This window comes from Phyllobates terribilis, unplaced genomic scaffold (genome assembly GCF_046119375.1).
Source record: "Phyllobates terribilis strain yellow unplaced genomic scaffold, ASM4611937v1 Scaffold_2__4_contigs__length_985480577, whole genome shotgun sequence".
Lineage (NCBI taxonomy): Eukaryota > Metazoa > Chordata > Amphibia > Anura > Dendrobatidae > Phyllobates > Phyllobates terribilis.
Genome location: NW_027362762.1, coordinates 381,681,324 through 381,705,097, shown reverse-complemented (window position 1 = coordinate 381,705,097; position 23,774 = coordinate 381,681,324). Strand labels below are relative to the sequence as shown.

General features: G+C 46.5%; 1 protein-coding gene across 1 annotated transcript in view; it reads left to right on the top strand.

Annotated features, from left to right (window-relative positions):
* The first annotated feature begins 3,813 nt into the window (after positions 1–3,813).
* The window catches only part of LOC141245935 (UDP-glucuronic acid decarboxylase 1-like), a 31,087-nt gene continuing 11,126 nt past the window's right edge, over positions 3,814–23,774 (top strand). The window contains exons 1-3 of the mRNA XM_073669101.1: positions 3,814–3,852; positions 4,150–4,330; positions 16,183–16,287. Coding sequence (XP_073525202.1) covers positions 3,814–3,852; positions 4,150–4,330; positions 16,183–16,287 — 325 coding nt within the window. The remainder of the gene's footprint in view (positions 3,853–4,149; positions 4,331–16,182; positions 16,288–23,774) is intronic.

Below are 23,774 nucleotides of genomic sequence, written 5' to 3'. Positions count from 1 at the left end.
ATGCTATTTTAATAAAATAAGAACAATAGTCAACTGGTGCTTTTCTTGTCAATATAAATTTACATTGCTCTTTTGAGTAAGTGAAAACTATTTTCTTAAAGGAACTGTCTGGTAACTTTATATTGATGACGTATCCAATAGCTCCAATATCCAATAGGTAAGTCATCAATATAAAATAGGTAGGGGCTTGACACCCCACCAATTAACTGTTTACATCTTGTCCCCACAGGTGATAATTGTGTGGAGTGAAACATTGCATTTCATACACAGTGGGATACTGCCAACCTACTTCTATTTATTTGAATAGGAGCGGATCTGAAGTATCCGGTCGCAGTCAATCACTATTTGGTTGGCGGAGCTCTGCTGTTCTGCTTCGCAACTATTCCCTTCCAGCCACCGACACACAAAACTGATCGATAGGTGTCAGGTCAATCTGATATTGATGACCTATCCTGAGGATAGATCACCAATAATAAAGTACTGGACAACCCCTTTAAGCCCTTTACAACTAATGATGGACATAGCACGTCATGAGCGGGTGTCAGTTCAGGCACCATGACATGCTATGTCCGTCATGACTTTAAACAGTCACTGCATGTAAAAACGCAGTGACAGTTCAGTGCAGACAGCTGTCACTGACGGCTGAGTGGCACGGGAAGAGGTGCGGGGACCTATGCCATCAGCTCCCGGACTCAGGGTGCTGTGATCGGTCAGTCAGTCAATCTGACTGACTGATCACAGCATAAGCCCGCATCGGTTTTAGAAAAACAAGTTGGGGCTTTAATGTTTTTTCTTTCTAAGAAAAGGATTCCATCTTGCCACCCTTTCCCACAGGCCAGACATATGAAGAATACTGGAGATTGTTGTCATAATTCAGTAGACAACCAGTATTTTCCAAAAATTCTTGCAGCTCCTTTAATGTTGCAGTAGTCCTCTTGGCAGCGTTCCAGACCAATTTTCTTCTAGTATTTTTATTAATATTTGAGGCACGTTCAGTTCTAGGTAATGTAACTGTTGTGACAATTTAAGCCACATCTTGATTACTGTCTTCATCAAGGTTCTAATATCTTGGAATTTATTTATTTTTATACCCACCTTCTGACTGGTAACGTTCAACAATGAGATCCCTTTGCTGTGTTGCAAGCGGTTTACAGACCATGGCCTTTTCTGTTAAATGCAAGTAAGAAAATGTCAGGAAAATCCTACTAGATTATATGCGGTTAATCAGAATGACTAAACATAGTCAGCCGTGTACGGACTACTATTTAACATGTGTTTAAATGTGATTTGCTAATTTTTAACACAATCACATCCCCAGTTGTAAGAGGGTGTTCACACTTATACAACCACATTATTTTAGTTTTATTTTGCCCTCAATATTATTTCAGTTTGTTTCTGAATGAATTTGTGCAGATTATGGGCAACATTAAAGTTGGAAAAAGTTCTGAAATTAATTAATTCTTCTTGGTATAATTTTTTTTTTCATGACAAAGCCCTGGCATTTTAACAGGGGTATGTAGACTTATTTCTTCTGTAACTAATACTCTACAAGATGCCATATTTTTTGTGCAATTTTGGCTGATGGGACAACAGATTTGAAATGGTTAAAGTGGCGAAAATGTTATGTAGTTTTCTAAAACAGTAAGTTTGTGATGAAGGTTTATAACGGTGCCAGATAAATAAAGGGGGAAAACTATTGAGTCCACTAGATTAACCCCTTAAGGACGGAGCCACTTTGTATGTTAATGACCTGGCCTCATTTTTTAAATGTGACCAGTGTCACGTTATGAGGTAATGCACTGGGAAAAAAATTCCAAATGCGTTGAAATTGCAAAAAAAAGTGCAATTCCACAATTGTTTTGGAGTTTATTACGATATTCACTTTACAGTAAAAGTGACCTGGCAATTTGGGATGAGTGAACGTGAATGGTAAAGCTCGGGGTCCGTACCGAGCCCCAAACACTGACATTTTACTGTACGTCCAGTTTCCTGTTCGGATTCGCCAGTCTAATAAAGCTTGTTGAAAGTATTGGCATGGCTGTGATTGGCCAGCGCAGCACGTGACCCGGCCTGTATAATGGCCTCATTACGAGTGTCGCAATTATGCTCTCATTAGTGTAGGGATAGGAAGCAGCTGGAGTGATGGACAGATTCTGACTGTGCACTCTGCAAACTAGCCACTGTGTGTACTGTGCCTTTAAGCCCCCCCCCCCCTACCGTCTGTGAGAGTACTGTACCTTTTTCAGTCTCTGTGTTTTCTAGTAGTCTTGAAATAAACAATTGGCATCAGCCATCTCACCATTCAAAGGCCAAAGAAATAATTTTTTGAAGTCTGTGTGTGTGTGTGTTTTCTAGTAGTCTGGGAAATACATAATTGCCATTAGCCAGCTCGTTGCCATTTATAGGCCATAGAAATAATTTTTCAGGACCACTGTGTGCTTTCTCGTAGTGTTGCAAATAAATCTATTCTTCTGCCATCTCTTTACTAGTACTGTTTAGAAAAACCAGTTCCAAAAAATGAGAGCATCAAATGGGGGACGTGGCCGTGGTGTCACAAAAAGCTTTTACATCCAGGTACTTAATAGATGACGTCTCTGGAGTCATCCTCTTCCTTTTCTTCTTAATTTTGTCGAGACGCCATGGTGACTTTTCTCATCCACAGCTCGTCTCTGCAGCCTTCCATCTTCTCAGGTCTTCTGCAGCACATACACAATGCCCTTATTATATAGCTCCTGAATAAAAATATCTGTCCTATGCTGACCCCTGAATAAATAATTGCCCCTCACTATATTCTCTGCACAAAATATGACCCACACACTGTGTCTCTTATGGTACATGCTCCCCACACTGCCCTCTCCTCTCCATACTGGGCCCCCTCTTCACACTGTCCTCTCACTGTCCCCTGTATAGGACAGTCTCTATACTGTGCCCACTCATCACACTCCCTCTCCTTGGTATACTGTGCCCTCCTGGCTGTGCCCTTACAATGTCCCCCCATGCTACCCCTCCACATACACACTATTCAGTCTTTATTGAGTGCCCACTCACATTTTTCTCACCCCATACTGTCTCCTCGCACTATTCCCTCACACATTTCCCCTTCCCATCTCATACATTTACCATCTCTTTTTCCATACGGCCTCCCCGCACATCTCCCCGACTCCCCATACTGTGTCCGCACTTATCCCCCCCACTCACCATACTGTGTTTGCACCGATCCCCCCCTCCCGCATACATGCCCCCCATTTCACCCCTTGCTCCTCATATTGTGTCTTCAAATGTCTCCCGCCACTCATATTATGTCTGCAGCGGTCCCATCCTTGCTCCCTAAACTTGTGTCCTCAAATCATCCCCACCCCGTTATACTAAATGTCCTACACACAGTAAATCTCCCCTAGCCTCGTTGCACTAAATTTCCCCCTCCACACAGTAAATCTTCCCCAGCTCCATTACACTAAATCATTCCCAAACAGTATATACCCCCTACACGCAGTAAATGCCCTCCACACAGTAAATATACCCCCTGACATGTAGTAAATATGCCACCCCACATGCAGTAAATATCCCCAACTCACATAGTATACCCCCCTCCCACACAGTAAATATACCCCCCGACATGTAGTAAATATGCCACCCCACATGCAGTAAATATCCCCAACACACATAGTATACCCCCCTCCCACACAGTAAATATACCCCAGCCCCTCGTTACATTTAATCTTCGGTGTATTCAGCTCAACTGCTGTGGAGCATTTTCCACCAATGTCCTTCACATTTGTCAGCACCGGTGAATGACGCTAGCAGCATGATCACATGGTCTGGTCGCGCTGCTGGCATCGCTCTGACCCAGCGGTGAGAACTTCAATTGTTCACTGGGAGCCAGCGGGTTGCATGTTCTGTGCGGCTACCGTGTAAGATTAGACCACCGCATTAGGCTGCCCGACTGTGCCCCCTTGCCAGCTGTGCTTGGGGCACATGCCCTGGCTACCTTCCCCTAGATATGCCTCTGGTTTGGGGGACAACTACCATAACGCACAGGAGCTGTGGACTGAGATCAAACAAGCAGCTAGATAATATAATATTGTCACTCAAAGTAAATAATTTTTTTTTTTGTTCATTGAAATCATATTTGTCAAATTGTGTTTGCAGATAACAGGAGGTGCTGGTTTTGTTGGGTCTCATCTCACAGACAAGCTTATGATGGATGGCCATGAGGTTACAGTAGTAGACAACTTTTTTACTGGTAGGAAAAGAAATGTGGAGCACTGGATTGGCCATGAGAACTTTGAGCTCATTAATCACGATGTTGTGGAACCACTTTACATTGAAGGTAAACACTTCATTCTTTTCTGGGGGATTCCAGCTTCTTCAGTCTTTTTATTGATCATGAAGAATTTTTTTATTTTTTCCATCCATCTGAAGGACCAGCCTTAAAAATTAAGTGCTACAGTCAAAAGTATTTTGTAATAGGTTTACTGAAGGTAGACCCTATATGGCCAAAAGTAGATGACCAATATTCCTAATTTTTCTAGTTAGTATTTCGACTACATCTATTGCAAATGCCAAGCATCGGCAGTAGGGGTGTAAAACACATCCACCGCTGAGCTGTGGAGCAGTGGAAATATTCTCTGCAGTTATAGGAAATCTGTCACCAGCTTATGCCACCCCAACATGATGTAGAGGCAGAGACTTTGTTTCCAGCAATGTTTAACTTGCTGGGCAGTTTGCTGTAGTTTTGATAAAATTGGGGTTTTAGCTCCTGCAGATCCACCAATATATTTTTTTTTTTTTAAATGCTGAGCTCTGTATAACACGGTCCATGCCACTGACAGCTTTCTGTATTGCTGCCAATCAGTGCTGTGAGCGGAGTTATACAGAGCTAATCAATATTGAGCACTACCTGGAAGAAGGCTTGCTAGTCCTTAACTGACTTGCTGTTTCAAACTGTGTGTATGTGTGTGTGTGTGTGTGTGTGTGTGTGTGTGTGTGTGACGCGCCCCCTGGGCCTGTGCGGTGCTGCTGTGCAGGGGGAATACCCGGAGCCGGATCGCTGGGGGTTGTAGTTCTCCGTGGCGGTGACCCGGTCCGTGCCCAGGGTGGTCAAACCAGTGGCAGTCTACTTGTATGGTAATAAGTGTCCGACTACGCCACCCGTGGATTGCGGTCAGTGGGGACCGCCGCTGCGCTGCAGACCGCTGAGGCTGATGTTGTTTGCGCAGCTGAGTATGGGATGACTCCCCACGGGAGAAGTATTGCCTCTGGGCAGCTAATGTGGAAGATGATGGGAGTGATGGTGTGAGGGTCCCAGTGCTAATGGTGCAGGAGCGGCAAGGAACCACAGAGACGTGAGGTGCAGTTCAGGGTCTTTACTGATGGTACAAGGCAGACCCTCCCGGGAGTACTGGCTAGTATAAGGGCCTGGTCAGTCTGCGAGCAAGCAGGAGTTCCCCTGGCCAGGTGGAGTTGTAGGCCTCCCCGTTTATCTGCACTCTTCCTGGCTACCTTGCTGTCAGCGGTTACAAGTAGCCCACGTCCCTGAGTATACCGTGTGGTGCTCACCCGTATGGCTGGTGACTTGGGGCCTTCTGTTAGCCTCCGCTCCTGGATGGCGGCGCTGGTCCCTTCTTTGTGACTGAGCCTCCGGGCTTCTATGGCCAGAGGACCTGGAATCCCCTGCCGGCTGGTTTCTGCTGCTGGGTGTATATCAGTCCCCACAGCCTCGGACTCCTGTGTCCGGTTTTAGTGTCTTCGTCCAGGGCGAACTCTGCTCTGCTCCAGCCCCTGGACTTCTGCTACTGCTCCTACAGAGCTCCTGATCTTGCTTTCCCTGTGTCTGGAACTGTCTGCAGCTCCACTCTGACTCTGACTCTGTCTGCTCTAATCCCGCCCCAGACCCAGTTTATAAGGGCAGATTCCTCCCCTCCCAGGTCTGGGTGGGCCGTGTTGCATGTTTAGGGATCCTGACCAGAGAAACCTCCCACTTGCTCTCAGACATAATATCTCTATTACTGTGGCAACCAGACCCCTGGGGTGTCACATTCCCCCCTAGTAAATTTTAGTACTCCGGGACTAAACACATTTTTTTTTTAAAGAAACATAAATACAAGGTATAACAATAATACAATAACATATTCACAAGAAACTTTAGTCTGTAGAGGTCACGGCGTTTCCGTGACCGGGTGTCCATATCACCCAAGGTGAAGTTTATGAAAACAAAGGGGGTGTCCATGTCACCCAACAAGGCGAAGTCTTGGCACAGAATAGGGGACCTGTCCAAAGCAAACCCCTTGCGTTGTCCTTGGGCGTGACTGCAAGGGTAGAGCTAGCTACTTTGGGCCGCAAGTAGGCCACACCAGACAGGTTTTCTCTTCCGCGGCCGTCTTCACAAGAGGCACAAAGGTGCACCTATCTACAAAACTGTTCCGGTTATCCAGTGTCCATAACCTGTTAGTCCAAATAAATCTGCAGGGTAACTGAGAAACATAATTAATAACAGGCAACAAACAAAAACCATAAACATTTTTCAATAAACAGTCAACTTTACAGTGCACTGGTTTAGATTCTCCAGCGAGCGGGCATCTGACCTCTAGTGACCCTAGTGGACCTACGGAGCTCACTAACTGGTTCTGCACTACAGGGTGTAGGAGGTGTTATGGGCAAGCTGGGCAGCTTTCTGCGCACTCTTTGGCTCACTAGGGGCACAGCAGGCTCACTACTAGCAGAGGGTTGATCCTCCTGTACTGCTGGTGTGGACTCTTCTGCCCCTTAGGCCGGCTGCTCTTCCAGCTCTACCAGTTCCTCTGTAGGCACTTGCGGGGCTGGCTGGAGAAAGGTGAGGACGGGTACTACGACAGCGCCGTTTACTTGTGTCCAAGACCGGGGGAAGTCTCCGAGTACGGTACTGATAATTTCTTCCCTTTCCTCTGCGGGTTGAGGGTTTTCTTGATCTTCTTCAGGGCTTTGCAGCTGCTCGGGACACTTCTTCAGGTGGTCTCTGGAGACAATGGCTGTGGTTTCTCCTCCATCCTTACTGATTACGCAGATTTTTGGGTTCTCATGGCTTGATGGCAGTACGGTGTACGGGTCCTTCTCCCACTGGTCGTCCAACTTGTGGAGCCGCCTCTTCCTCTTCAAGACCTGCTCTCCAGGTACCAGGGGAACAGCGGGAGCATACTGGTTATAAGCCTTCTCTTGCCTTTCTCTAGCTTGAGACAGACTTCGCTTGACGCTCTCCTGTACTTTCCGATACTGCTGCTGCCGTTCTGTATCCCAGTCTGCCTCTGGCGAGGTGTCCTCAGGCGTCAGGACTCCCATATCCTGGTCAATAGGCAGCTTACCAGGTCTTGCTCTCATTAGGTAAGCCGGGGTACAGTTGGTGGAACCTACAGGGATGTGGTTATACAGGTCCACCAGATCGGGCAGTTTCTCAGGCCACAGACTGTGTTCTTCCAGGGGCAGTGTTTTTAGCAGATCTATCACCACCTGGTTCATCTTCTCGCAGAGTCCATTGGTTTGAGGGTGATAAGAACAACGCCCTATCTTCTTGCAGCCATACAGGTTGCAGAACTCCTGGAAGACCTCCGCTTCGAAGGCTGGTCCTTGGTCTGTCAGCACTTGGTCCGGGTACCCGTGTGGACGGCAGAAGTGCTGCTGGAAGGCTCTAGCTGCTGTTTGAGCCGTTAAGTCCTTGACCGGGACCACCACCAGGAACCGGGAGTAATGATCTACGATTGTGAGGGCGTAGACATACCCAGATCTGCTTGGAGCCAGTTTCACATGGTCCAGGGCTACCAGTTCCAGTGGCTGTCTGGTGATGATGGGCTGCAAGGGAGTCTTCTGGCTAGCACGGTCCTTTCTTCTCAGGTGGCACGGGCCACAGTCTCTGCACCACCTCTCGATGGCTCCTCTCATGCCTACCCAGTAGAACCGTTCACGCAACAAGAACTCCAGCTTCTTCCATCCGAAATGCCCCGCTCCGTTGTGGTATGCCTCCAGAATCATAGCCGCGTCTCGTCTTGGGACCAATACCTGCCAGGTCAACTCATGTGTTCGAGAGTTAACCATTCTCTGGCACAGCTTCTCCCTGTAGAGGAACAGCTTACTTTTCTCCTTCCACAGTTGCTTGGTCTCCTCCGGAGCATCTGGGTCAAGACGGGCATCGGCCTGGGTCAGCATTTCCTTCACCAAATGGACTGCGGGATCACTGTCTTGCATCTCCGCCCAGTTGTAGTGGGGCAAGGGATTGAACGTCACGGAGCGCCTGTCCTTCACACAGTGGGAATACAGGGTAATCCCATGACGGTGGAACGCAGGGAGCTCAACTTCTTCCAGATCTTCTGGATCTTCCCCTACGTCCGGTAAGTTCGGCATTCTAGACAGGGCATCCGCGTTGGCATTTGAGCGTCCTGCCCGGTATTTGATGGTGAATTCAAAGTTGGACAGGCGGGCCATCCATCTCTGTTCCAGGGCACCGAGCCTTGCAGTGTCCAGGTGTGTCAACGGGTTGTTATCCGTGTACACGGTGAATTTGGAGGAGGCAAGGTAATGCTTGAAACGTTCGGTCACTGCCCACACTACTGCCAGGAACTCCAACTTGAATGAGCTATAATTCTCAGGGTTCCTCTCCGTGGGCCGTAGCTTTCGGCTGGCGTAAGCGATTACCCGTTCTTTCCCCTGCTGGATCTGGGACAGTACGGCTCCTAGCCCGATGTTGCTTGCGTCCGTGTGGAGGATAAAGGGCTGGCTGTAGTCGGGATATGCCAGGATTTCATCCCCCGTGAGGGCCATCTTCAGCTGGCAAAAGGACTCCTCTTCCAGCTTTTCCCACCTGAAGGGCGGCTTCTGGTTTTTGGCTTTCCGAGATTGACCTATCATGAGGTCCTGCAAAGGGGCTGCCATTTTGGTGAAACCGGGAATGAATCTTCGGTAGTAGCCTACCAACCCGAGGAACTGCCGCACTTCCTTTATGCTGGAGGGTCTTGGCCAGTCCTTAATTACGGTGATCTTATCAGGGTCGGGAGCCACTCCGTCAGCACTCACCACGTGTCCCAGGTATTGCACCTTTGGTTTCAGGAGGTGACACTTGGAGGGTTTCACCTTTAGGCCGTAGTTTGCCAGAGCTTCGAACACTTCTGCCAGGTGTTTCAGGTGGTCCTCGTAGGTCTTGGAATAGACGATGACATCGTCCAGGTATAACAGGACCGTCTCGAAGTTCCGGTGTCCCAGACAGCATTCCATCAACCGTTGGAAGGTTCCTGGTGCGTTGCAGAGCCCGAACGGCATGCAGTTAAATTCACTGAGACCCATCGGGGTGGTGAATGCGGTCTTCTCCCGGTCCGCCTCTGCTACAGGAACCTGCCAGTACCCGCTAGTGAGATCCAAAGTAGAGAAGAAGTTAGCAGATTTTAATGCAGCTAAGGACTCTTCTATCCTTGGTAATGGGTACGCATCTTTGTGTGTGATACGGTTGACCTTCCTGTAGTCTACACACATTCTCATAGTGTTGTCTTTCTTTTTTACTAAGACTAGTGGAGCTGCCCAGGGGCTACAGCTGTCCCTGATTACCCCAGCCTCCTTCATGTCTCTAAGCATCCCCTTGGCGTGTTGATAGTGTGCAGGGGGTACGGGTCGGTATCTCTCCTTTATGGGAGGATGGTCTCCCGTGGGGATGTGGTGTTCTACCCCCTTTACTCGCCCGAAGTCTAGCGGGTGTTTACTAAACACTCTCTTGTACTCTCGAACCACCCGATAGACTCCCTGTTTCTGGTGTGAGGGAGTGGAGTCAGTACCCAAATGCAGTTGCTGACACCAGTCCTCCATTGGTTTCTTAGAGCCGTTACCTTCCTCTGGTTGAGATGGAGGCAAGGGTTCCACGGCCTGTACAGAATTCTGGTTTATGGTGAACAATTTGGCTAGCGTGGCATACCGGGGCAGGTGTACTTCTCTCTCCCCGATATTTATGATGCGAACGGGCACCCTCCCATGGCGTACATAGACCACCCCCCGTGCTGTCAAAATGGTGGGCCTACTGTCTGAGTAGACGGGTTCTACCATTGCTTGGTAGTCTCTACCTCTTAGACCAATAGCTGCCCGGCACCAAATCATCATCTCACTTTTTGGGGGCATGGCAATAGGGAACGGGTCACACATTCTCACGCTACCTATCTCACCACCAGATAGTTCCACCTGTTGCCGCTTCATCAGTGCCCGGATCTCTTTTTGGAGCACACGCTGCTGGCCGGAACTGGCGTTCTTGGCAACCTGCTGTAAAATGAGAATCACCTCTGCAAGACAATTTTCAATCACATTAGTTCCCAAGGTTATTCTAGGGTGACTCTCATGACGGTCTATGTCCACTATAATCAGTCCTTGTGCCGCCAGTTCGACTTTACCGATCTTAATGGTCACCTCTTTGAATCCCACCTGCGGCACGGGCTGACCATTGCTGGCGATGATACTCAGGTCGTCATCTGGGTAGCGGGTTATGTCCGAGTCATTCCAGTACTGCTTGAAGAGCACGTACGGGATGGTGGTGACCTGTGACCCGGTGTCTAGTAGTGCACTCATAGGAATGCCATCCAGTACCACAGGCAAGATTGGACGTCCCCCTACGTATTTATCACGCCAGTTTGATGGGCCTGATGGTCTTATGCCTGGGGGTTGGCCCTCTACCCCAGGTTGTGCCCGTTTACATGACAGTACCTTGCCACATGTCCGGGTTGATTGCAGCGGCGGCAGATGGGTCGTCCGTCCTCGTATCTGTCGCTGGGTCTTCCTCTGGCCGGTGGGGTCCTCCTCAGTCGGCGCCACGGGACGTCCTCCGGTCCGGATGCCAGCTGGATCTTTCCTGGAGAAGAGACCTGTAAAGACTGCACAGTTCTGGTTAGCGCGGCAACGCTCTTAGTCAGCTCTTGGACCTGATGGTGCAGGTCTGTAGCCGGGTCACTGTTTAAAGCCTGCGCATCAGCTCCCACAGGCCCTGCAGACAAGGGCGCCGTCTCCTGGTGGTAAGTGATAGCAGGGCGCCTGTGGGTCACAGCGCCACCTGGTGCCGGTTCTCGGAGCACCCGGATGGCTCTGTCCTTGAACTGTGCAAAGTCCAGGTCAGGGTCCTGTAAGGCCATTGCCCGCAACTGGGTTCGGTGGGCATTGCACAGTAGACCCGCAATAAATTGTTCAGTCAACAGCTTATTTTCATTTCCCACGCTGTCAGGGTCTGCCTGCTTAATGGCTCTCAGGGCCTCTTGTAAGTTTAAAGCATAGTCTCTTATGCTCTCATGTGCTCGCTGTTTACACCCGTAAAATCTGAGCTTTATTTCGGCTGAGGTGCGGGTGTCAAATGTGTCTTTCAGCCGGGTTAGTATGTCTCTGACAGTCCTCTTCCTCCCAGGTGGCCAGGACTTTACCTCCCTTTGGGCTGCCCCGATTAATTGGGCCACCAGGATGCTCACTTTTTGCTCTTCTGTGAGGGGGTACACCTGGAAGAGGCTATCCAGTCTTTCTCTAAAGTCATTTAGGGTATGTGACTCCCCTGAGTACTGGGGTAGCCAGGCTGCCCCCGGGATATAGGGCATGGTGAATGGCATGACTGTTGCAGCGGTTGCGCTGGCGGTGGCTGTGGCAGTGGAGCTCCCCTCGGTATCCGGCATCCTCCTCCCCCCTAGTGGACCGTGGCCTACCTTGCGATGCTCTTCTTCCGTAGGCCGCGGCTCCGCAGTCGATCGTCGGGGTTGAGGACCTGGCGTCGCGCTCCGATGACGTCAGCGTCGCTCTTCCTCCCTTCCAGGACCTTGCGCAGCGTCAGAGCGTGGGGCGGAGCTTCGGATCTCGCGCGCTTTCGGCGTCCACGCCCCTCTTCTTCCCGTGCAGCGTCCCGAAGATGGCGTCCGAAGGCGGGAAGCAGCTGCGGATGGCGGGAAGAAGGCAGAAGACGGCGGGAAACGGTCCAAGATGGCGTCTGATGGCGGGAATCGGCTCCGGATGGCGGGAAACGACTCCGGACGGCGGGAAACTTCACCACAGGTAAGTTCAAAAGTCTTTTTCAGGCACGCAGTACCCGGTGGTTGCGGGCACGAAATCCTGCCGACTACGCCAAAGTTGACGCGCCCCCTGGGCCTGTGCGGTGCTGCTGTGCAGGGGGAATACCCGGAGCCGGATTGCTGGGAGTTGTAGTTCTCCGTGGCGGTGACCCGGTCCGTGCCCAGGGTGGTCAAACCAGTGGCAGTCTATTTGTATGGTAATAAGTGTCCGACTACGCCACCCGTGGATTGCGGTCAGTGGGGACCGCCGCTGCGCTGCAGACCGCTGAGGCTGATGCTGTTTGCGCAGCTGAGTATGGGATGACTCCCCACGGGAGAAGTATTGCCTCAGGGCAGCTAATGTGGAAGATGATGGGAGTGATGGTGTGAGGGTCCCAGTGCTAATGGTGCAGGAGCGGCAAGGAACCACAGAGACGTGAGGTGCAGTTCAGGGTCTTTACTGATGGTACAAGGCAGACCCTCCCGGGAGTACTGGCTAGTATAAGGGCCTGGTCAGTCTGCGAGCAAGCAGGAGTTCCCCTGGCCAGGTGGAGTTGTAGGCCTCCCCGTTTATCTGCACTCTTCCTGGCTACCTTGCTGTCAGCGGTTACAAGTAGCCCACGTCCCTGAGTATACCGTGTGGTGCTCACCCGTATGGCTGGTGACTTGGGGCCTTCTGTTAGCCTCCGCTCCTGGATGGCGGCGCTGGTCCCTTCTTTGTGACTGAGCCTCCGGGCTTCTATGGCCAGAGGACCTGGAATCCCCTGCCGGCTGGTTTCTGCTGCTGGGTGTATATCAGTCCCCACAGCCTCGGACTCCTGTGTCCGGTTTTAGTGTCTTCGTCCAGGGCGAACTCTGCTCAGCTCCAGCCCCTGGACTTCTGCTACTGCTCCTACAGAGCTCCTGATCTTGCTTTCCCTGTGTCTGGAACTGTCTGCAGCTCCACTCTGACTCTGACTCTGTCTGCTCTAATCCCGCCCCAGACCCAGTTTATAAGGGCAGATTCCTCCCCTCCCAGGTCTGGGTGGGCCGTGTTGCATGTTTAGGGATCCTGACCAGAGAAACCTCCCACTTGCTCTCAGACATAATATCTCTATTACTGTGGCAACCAGACCCCTGGGGTGTCACGTGTGTGTGTGTGTGTGTGTGTGTGTTTGTTTTGATTTCTTTTAGCAAAACTGCAGCAAGCAGATCAGTAAGTGGCTTGACACATTGCTGGAATCAGGTTCTCTGCCTCTACATTTATGCTGCACTCAGATTATGCAGCAGAAACCTCGTGACAGGGTGCTTTAATCAGTGAAACGTTATTTTAACCCCTTTCCAACGTGGTCAGTAATAGTACGCACCACGTTGGAAAGCTCGGTTCAGCAGGGGCTCTGGCGCTGAGTCCGCACTGAACTGGGCACATGCCAGCTGATTTATACAGCGGACATGTGCCCGCAACAGCCGCGGGTGGAATCGTAATCCAGCCACGGCTGTTAACCAGTTAAATGCCACTGTCAATCTCTGACAGCAGCATTTAACAGCGCCGGAAGCGCGTCACTTACCCCGCCCATCGGTGACCCCATCACGCAGCAGACCCCTGTGGTTGTCATGTAAAGATTGCTATGAGCGCCACCTAGTTTGTGTGTGAGTGTGTGTATATATATATATACATACATACATACATACATACATGTCCAAAAGTAGGTGGACATAAGGTTATGTAGGTTATGGAACAGTCACAGGAGGTAAGCATCTCGAAATTCTTATGAATCAAGTTGTTCCCCAGTTACAGCAACAGCCTAATTCAAATGACCTTTATTTCCTACAAGATGGGGCCCCTCCACATTATTCAAGAGTGGTCCGCGAGTATCTTGATGAAACATTTCCTAATAAATGGATTGGCAGAAGAGGCCCACTTGATTGGCCGGCACTTTCACCGGACTTGACCCCAATGGATTTTTTCTTTTGAGGAGTACTCAAGGACAAAGTTTATAGTCGAAAACCAAAAAGCGTCAGTGATTTGAAAAATTACATAAGAGATTCATTTAAAAAAATTAATACCCAAAGAGACTTGTGCAAAAAAGTTTGTTGAAGCGTAAGAGGCGACTTCAAAGCTGTGCAAATTGTAATGGAAAACAGTTTCCGCACCTGCGTTGATAAATATTTAAGGGCTTTTGTATTATTGTTCAGAATAAAATTTAATTGTCAATGTTATGCTTGTGTTAGTAAATATAATTTTATATATAAATCAAAATAAATGTTATTTTCTGGCCACCTACTTTTGGACCACCCTGTATATGTGAGGGTACATACATACATACATACATACATACATGTTTAATAGCCATATGGCAACGTTTCGGTCCAAAATTGTGGCCCTTTCTCAAGCATAGGTAAGGTGCAAGTGCAGAGAGTTTAAGGCGATCTAATTACAATAGTAATCAGCAGCAATTACATGAAAAGTGCATAATATACATAATCTTTCAGATAAATAATATTACAAGACATGATGGTGCATAATCAGTGTAAAATGACTTAGTGCAAAAAACAATGTAAACAGGCTTATAGCCATAACACTCATATCAATACATAATTGATCATATGCAGCAGCTGTGTATACAAATAGGGAAACATGGCTCACCCCAACTTGCATTTGCATATAGCGCCAAAATCTCGGCGTTCCTGTAGTTAATACCACGCATGTCAGAACAGGAGGTAAGGACTTCCGCATCTGTGCACTAGAAGACCAGGTATACTGGCGCCATCTTGGAAAAGGGCATATCGCCCACAACATCTGTTGCTATTAAAAGCCAAGAGCAGGCCACTCCCTTGACATGCTCCTTCTTCTCGGACTGGCTGTTTCTTACAGCGGAGAGCTTCACACTGCTGTGATGTATTGTCCCAGAGGGGAGCAGCTGCTGTCACACTGAATTACAAGTGCTCTAATGATAACAGAAGTGCACAGGGCATCTCATCTTTATAGAGGGCAGGGACAGTACAACTTATTTATTTTATTTATCTCCGGAGTACCCCTTTAAGTCACTTCAGTGGCGCTTGGCCTCGCCCCATCCAGCTGTTGGGGGAAACGGCTGAAAAATGCCAAGAGGCATGACCTTTTAGTGCGTTTTTTGAGTTGTGAAAAATCTTGCAACATTTTTATTGTAGCGTTTTGGTACAAACTGTTATGAATCGGCCCCTGGAGTTTTTTACTGGCTGCAGATTCCTTACACATAGGGTATGTGCAGAAGCATTTCTTTATAACAGTTTCTTAATACAATAATTTTGTACTACATATTGTGAATGTTGATGAATTGGGTCCCTAAACAGATCTAAATGGCATAACCCTTTCAACTTCTATTACACTAAGCCCACCTCCATATGTCATCTGAGTTTTAAATATTACAACATTTGATGTTGGTAGAAGATGCAGCTCGGGGGTCTGTACTGTTGCACTGCCTCAGCCCACGCCTTGATTTGGGATATCCTTGCGTTTTATCACACAAAACTGCTTCATTAGAGACCACGTTCAGGTTCCAGGGCAAATATTCTGTGGAAAATCAATTTGAGAATTATTAAAGGGAGTCTTTCAGCAGGTGTTTGCTATGTTTTCGTAGTGCAGCATGATGTAGGAGCAGAGATCCTGATTCCAATGATGTCACTTAGTGGTCTGCTTGGTGTAGTTTTGATAAAATCGCTATCTTTTTTTCTTTGCTGCCGGTCTAGCAGTTGCCTGAATGCTGAGTCTATATGACTCCACCCACACCATTGATTGGCAGCTTTTGTGTACATTGTGCATAGGCAGAAAGCTGCCAACCAGTGGTTGGATTACACAGCGCAAATGAACCACGTGGCGTGAGACGCCTAGTCATCTAGTAATGATCTCCAGCTGATAAACCGTTGAATTTTTTATTTTTTTTTACTATTGAAACAACCAGCATTAGCCCAGTAAGTGACACATCATTGGAATTGGGATCTCTGCCTCTACATTATGCTGCTGTCAGATTAAATGGATGGCAAAAATCTACTGACACATTCCCTTCAGTTACATGAGGAACAATTGAAACTGATATTAATTGGATAGGTAATAATTGTAAATTTTTCAGGAATAAGTCATTTTAGAAATAAATTGCAATTAAAGTTCACTATTACATGTGGTGGTGGTTTTTCTTTTTCTTCACAGTGGACCAAATTTACCATTTAGCCTCTCCTGCTTCTCCTCCTAATTACATGTATAATCCAATCAAGACTTTAAAAACCAACACAATAGGAACCCTGAACATGTTGGGTGAGTTGCTATATAGCATGCACATTTATGTAACTGCTGTCCAGAATGTTGGGGCGTTTTTTTCCATGTCTAAATGAAATACATAATTTTTAGAAAGTTGTATGATCAACAGGCAGTATTGCATCAATAGGAGAAGAGCGGATTATGTGATTTTGTGGGTAATGATTCAGTATAACTCTTAATATATTGCTCTAAGCATAGAAAGAGCAGAGGTTTAGGAGTCCAGTGGGGATGGTCCTACTTACTGAATGTCCACTATCTGTCTGCACCGCTCTAGGGCAGGCTCTAATTGAGCCTTTCACTGGACTTCTATGCATAGAAAGAACAGGGATTCAGAGCAATATATTAAGTTATAAAAAGTAAGGAAAATATATTTTTTTATAGTATATATCAATTGGCTCCGCTACATTTCTATAAAAATCTCCAGATCGGACGGCATTTTCTACTTGACGGGTTCCCTTTTGAAACGGGAACTGTGCTTTTGAAATGCTTTGTCTATTCAATAAAAATGTCCTTGCAATGTGGAGAAATGCAAGTAGCTGAGTAGAGGCACCAGGAAATTTTTGTGCCAATTTTTAGGTCTCACCCCTGGGTATAATTCCATTTTGGTGTGATTGTAACATACACAAAATTTCATAACATTGTTAGTTTTGTGATGATTGAGTTACCAGTAAACAATGTTGCAATTATTTGTAATGTCTTGCAGCAAAATAAATGTACAACTTTACAGTAGTTTCACTTTTTTTTTTTTTTTTTTTTAATGAAACACCCTTTATTTGCTTCAGGATAGTCATGTCATGGTGATGCTTTTCCACACACTGGATAGTAAACTATTTCTAGTCTTCTTGAGTGCTCAGTGATGAATTGAATGCGCTCATGAGTGCAATGGACAGTGGCGTACCGCCAATGGCGGCAGACCATGCGACTGCTATGGGGCCCGTGAGCCGAGAGGGCCCCATAGCAGTCCAGGGGCGGACATACCGCCGCCGGTGCAGCTGTGCTGGGTCCCCACCATGGAGCTGCACCAAGGGGCCCGCAAGGTGCAGCTGCTCCCTGCACGCTGCGCGCAGGGAGCGATCCCTGCAGCTCCGCTGCTGTCAGGAGTAGAATAGCAGCGGAGTTGCAGGGATCGTCCTCTGCTTCCTTCCTGACCCAGGCGCGCGCAGCTTTATGACGTCATCATCCAGCGCGCGCCTGGGTCAGGAAGAAAGCTGCCGGCAACCAGGAGAATGCTGCAGGGGAGCGAGCTGAGCTGCTGAGGTAAGTATTTTTTTTTTTTTTTACTGAAACACTGGGGAGGGGAGGTGCTGGGACAGAGCAATATGGAGGCGCTGGGACAGAGCAATATGGAGGCGCTGGGACAGAGCAATATGGAGGCGCTGGGACAGAGCAATATGGTGGCGCAGGGACAGAGCAATATGGTGGCGCAGGGACAGAGCAATATGGAGGCGCTGGGACAGTGCAATATGGAGGCGCTGGGACAGTGCAATATGGAGGCGCTGGGACAGAGCAATATGGAGGCGCTGGGACAGAGCAATATGGAGGCGCTGGAACAGAGCAATATGGAGGCGCTGGGACAGAGCAATATGGAGGCGCAGGGACAGAGCAATATGGTGGCGCAGGGACAGAGCAATATGGTGGCGCAGGGACAGAGCAATATGGAGGCGCTGGGACAGAGCAATATGGAGGCGCTGGGACAGAGCAATATGGTGGCTCTGGGATGCGTGTGCCCCTAGTAACCCGACGTTTATCATGGTTACCAGCCTGATCGTTGGTCCCGCTGGTCACACACAGCGATGTGTGCTGGCCAGCGGGAGAGCAACGACCAAAAAATGGTCCAGGACACATTGCAGCGATCAGCGACCTCACAGGAGGGGCCTGATTGTTGCAAAGTGTCACACATAGCGACATCGCTGGTGAGGTCGTTGTTGCGTCACCAAAACCGTGACACAGCAGCGATCTCGCTTGCGATCTCGCTATGTGAGATGGGGGCTTTAGGCTGCATTCTCACATTTGTGTGAAATGTCCGTGTGCTGCCAGATTTTTTTATCGGATGGTCCACGGACTCGTACAGTTTTATAGATCCATTCACACATCCATGAAAATCACGGCTCTGAGAATGAGATCTGTGAGGGTCAGAGAATGTCCTGTTCTGATCCGATATTGAGGATTAGAATAGGACATGCTCAATGCGTCGGTAAAACAGGGCAGCACACCGACACTGCACACAGATGCAGGAATGTAGCCTTATTATGTATAGCACAGTCCCTTAGTATATAGTGTACTCACTTATTATGTATTGCGCCATCCTTAGTTATATAGTTTCCTCTTTTATTATGTTTAACACCCTCCCTTATTATGTACCATCATCTTTAGCTGTAGTTGGGGGATCATACTGTGTTAGGGTCAGCATACTTTTCCCTGGAAGTTGAGGTGGGGTACAGTAGGGTCATTATGCTGCGCATGTGGAGGAATTCACCATGGGGGTATCATACTGTGTTTGGGGGGCCCTTTTATTGGCATCACACTTTATGGGGCAATGAAAGAGATCTAGGACTCGAGCAGGAGGAAAATTACTATGTAAAGGATGGAAAGTTGTGAGATCTGATCTTTGTTGACCCCGACAATTATTTTAATTTTTTTTGGGGGGGGGGGGCCCAATCAGAGCTTCTGTTATGGGGCCCCATGATTCCTATGTACGCCCCTGGCAATGTAGCTTTCAGCAGCATCATTCATGATTTTCAATCCAGCGACTTGAGGATGCATAAATGTAACTTGCATTAGTCATGCCATAGACAAGGATCTTGATGAAGAAAATCTTGGTTTATTTCCAGTGCAACAAACTGTTTTTTTTGTGTTGGACGACATGGAGTGATGAAGCTTTTTGTGTGACACAAGGTCTTCGGCAGGCTGCACGCGAGTTGAGCAGACATCGTTACCTTCCTTCTGCAGAGCCAGAACCATCTCACTGAAATAGCTGTGTATCAATTAAAATTTAACTTTTAATCAAAGACTTATAAAATAAGGTGCAAGTGCTCACAGACTAACATATACACAATAAAAGAGTGATCCACTCATACACTCCTTTTCTCCAGTTATCACACCCAATAACATCAGGTGTTCACATGACCTTTCACATGTATAAATGGTTACCCCACCTATACTCAAAGCAGGAAAATTTACCCAGAAAGGTCCTGCTCACATACAATAATGGTCATGCAACAAACAGCATCTAATGGTACACTTCAGTCACCATCTTATTTTAATACTAACTAGATAAGGGTCAGTGTAAAAGATATGTTGAAAGATGCTTGTTGGATAGGAGAAAATATAAAGGTAACATATTTATTTACCCATAAAGCAGCAATTTGTAGTGTTAGAGTCTTCCCAAAATAAATAACCCTCTTTCATGGTTATGATACTTAAATTGTACACATACACCAAGGGCCAGGGACAGGACTCGCTTAATTTCTAACCCTATACCACATATCCCCAGTTTAAATAGACCTGGGAAAGAGAAAGGGAAGATAAATGGAATGCGCTCCAAAGAGTGCTTGTCACACCCAGGTGTGCGGCAATGGGTCCAAACAAAAGCTCTCAGGTCCATAGCTCTAGAACAACCCCTATTGCCAGGGAGATAGGCAGTCCCTGCGGACATATGCATTCCCCCGTAGCCTATGCGGGGCATCTTGTGGAACCCTTATGTAAACTCTATAAAGGAGCTCCACATGCCCTTTCTCAGCATGTACAGAGTCAAAAATTACATTGATCTTGTTTTTATGCTTGACCGAAAGGGACAAATACTAGCAGAAGCAATACCTCTGATTAGACAATAAATCCATTAAATGAAGAGAGGTGATAGTCACTGGTATTTTAATGTTTTTCATTTGAGAAATTTAGATCACCACAAGAACATGAGATGAAAGAGTAAGAAGGGGAAAATCTATTAAACACATAACCCAATAATAATTGAGTAGCCAGTTCCTTTTGGTAGTGCGAGACATAAAGGACCTGAGCACATACAAACAGGAGGAAAGAAGGAAAAAGGACCAATGGGCAATATCCCTCTTTTTGTCCCTAACTAACTTAATCCCTACCTACGTGGAGGTTGGCACCCTAACATCCTACGCCAGTGGCGACCCCAACTCATTAATAATCATAATTAAGCCCAATAGCTATACCGCCAGAACCATCTCAAACTTTTCTGCAGTTAGAACCTAACTGTTAGAAAAAGCCAGACCCACCATAATCTCACTGAGGTACCACAGGTGTCTGTGGAAAGTTTTTATTGCTGCCTCAGCAACAGGTTGGTTGATTCCTTTGTATGCTACAAGTTCTTGGAGTAATGTCAAGTCATTTCACGGAGATGTGGCTGGGATCTGACAGCGGTACCAAGCCTTCAAGTATAAGCAGGCAGTAAAAGTGCAAAATTGACGGAGACTTTTTAACTCTGTCAAAGTTAAATGAAATTGGTGACGAATCATGAAGATATACGCTCTGAATATCACTTTGGCCATCCATCAAGCATGATGGTAGGCGACTGGAGTGTTGATGTGTATGTCTGGGTTTGCCGGTGAACCAAGGAACAGGAGTGCCAGTGTTAACAATTCCTTGTAATCATCTCTTGGATGGCATTGTGCCAGCTGGTTGGTGTAAAATTCAACTAGACACTCCTTTTTAAGTGGTCCTAGCTCAGTTGAAACTCCATTCAAGCCGAAAACCTTTGTTTTATCCAGTTGATTCCAGGCAACTTTATAACTTTATATTTGGACCTGTTGACACCGGCCACAATTTAACAAACATGTGAAACACATTTTAAAGAGGGCACCACCTAGTACTCGGGATCAGCCTGCAGCATGTGATGAATTGCCAATTTACCAGAAACCAGAAAGAAACATGCTATGGATACAGGGATCACCAAAATTATAAAATATGTCATTGAACCATACAGCAAACAATTAAAAACACTTAGTCAAAAATTACATGAAAACTGTGTTAACCTTAAATAAGCCTAAATAGCCCATGCATCTCAAACCGCCAACCATAAAGAGTCTAAAAAATTGATAGTAGTAGAACAGTACAGCACTGAGGAAATTTTCAGGTGTTGTCAACAATCTATGCCTAGAAATATATAAAAGACTCGATGGTCAAGGTGTAAACATTTAGAACATAGTATGATTAAATATAGACTATCCATACAAATTGTGGATAGTATATGTTGACAAAAGTACCAACAGAAATAAATTGCCCGCCTAAACTTGTCAAAGTAATAGATGAACTAAAATAATACCTACTCTGCCTATTAGTAAAGCGATGATAAAAATGACATGCACAGAAAGCATCAAATAAGTGCCACAAAAGAACTAACAGAGCTGTTGGAGATAATTGCAAGACACATAATTGTGTCAAAAGGAAAATATCACAAACCTTTGAATGCCATGATATAGCAAGATCCTCGATTAGAAAATGGCTGGAAGAGAGCTGCAGGGCAGAGATGCCCAACGCGTGTCGCCAAACAAACTGTGGCTTCCTCACGGGTCTGTATCAGCTGAATGAATTTGTTTAAATGAACAGACCATCAAAGAAAGATAAATGGCTGTTCGACTTTACCGAAAGCAACCATATTGGGGATACAATTGCGCATGCTCCGGACCGCAACATATTCACATATCAAAAGGAAATGTGCTACCGCACATGTGCACATTGACAAATTTACGTTCCAGTCACTTATTGACATTCATGCATGCGCGTGAGGTAAATGGCAGCAATTTATATGGTGCATCTTGTTAGAGGCGCGTACCGCGCATGCCCAGTACAGCGAACAGTCTGATCTTGTGCATCGCACCCAGAAGTGGAGCGTACGGATGCGCAACTTTAATCAAGTATACACATTGCATTGTTTTGTATATTTTTGTATGAAAAGATGGCGCAATACCAGATTTATCCAAAAGACCATCAGATCTCAATATGTTACAAGATGTGTTATATTTCTATGCAAGTAACCAGAAAAAAAGATTGTAAGCAATGGTTAGAATAAAAATGTGCTTGCAAGAACACAAGGCAAAATATTTGAGTCCCTAAATGCATAAATATTACAGTAAAGGTAATTGAAGAAGGCAATTATAGATAATTGAAAAATATCACTATCTCAGGACAATGGTAATCAGTATCCCTATTAGATGAAGCATGACAATCACAATAGAATTCTAAAACACATGAGGTGAGTGTTACCATCTCCAGAACCAATTCCAATTACACTCTCCAAATTAGCTAAGATAATATAGGTATTAAGGATCCAAACTGATGTATTATAAAGTTAGCAACCCATGCAAATATAATCTGGACCTAAATATAGGAAAATACTTATGCCAATATAGATAATGTATAATCATTTTTATACCATATACCCTTAAAAGGATATCAGTCTAATGTTTATAAGTATATTGAATGATTTACATCAGCGATGTCAAACTCAAACAGAGGGCCAAAATAAAAAATACTTGGAGAAAGTTGCAGGCCAGCCAGTATACAGTATAATGGGCCCCACACAATCATCCATACAGTATAATGGGCCCCACAGGGGTGGTGGTTCTGGTGTCACGGGCCATGTATAGTCACCCTGCAAGCCAGATTTGGCCCACAGGCCTGAGTTTGACACGTATGATTTACATAAACACAGAAGAATACAATAAATAAGAGGACCAAGTCCAAATAAGCCCAGTTGGGGTAGTGACGTGTTGTGTGATAAAAACATGACGGAGGACAAGATCCTGGAAACCTCCTCCAGATAATCTCAAAAGATGATTCAGAGTGAACAAAAAGAAAGGACTTCAACCACTTTTACTGCAATCTCTAGATGTCCTCACCTTTTTTCTTCACTCTGAATCATCTTTCGAGATTATCTGGAGGAGGTTTCCGGGATCTTGTCCTCCGTCATGTTTTTGTCACACTACACATCACTACCCCAACTGGGCTTATTTGGACTTGGTCCTCTTATTTATTTGATCTCAAATTGTATTCTTCTGTGTTTATGTAAATCATACGTGTCAAACTCTGGCCTGTGGGCCAAATCTGGCTTGCAGGGTGATTTTATATTTGTCCCTCTACACCAGAACCACCACCCCTATGTGGCGTCATTATACCGCATGGAAGACTGTGGGGCCCATTATACTGTACTGGTTGGCCGGCAACATTCTCCAAGTTTTTTTTATTTTGGCCCTGTGTTTGAGTTTGACATCACTGATGTAAATCCTTCAATATACTTATAAACATTTCCATGATATCCTTTTAAGGGTATATGGCATAAAAATGATTATACTTTATCTATATTCACAGCGTTTTTTTTCTTATATGTTAGGTCTGGATTATATTTGCATGTGTTGCCAACTTTATAATAGCTCAGTTTGGATCCTTAACACCTCTAGATTACCTTAGCTGATTTGGAGAGTGTAATGGTTCTGGAGACTAACACCTTGTGTGTTTTAGAA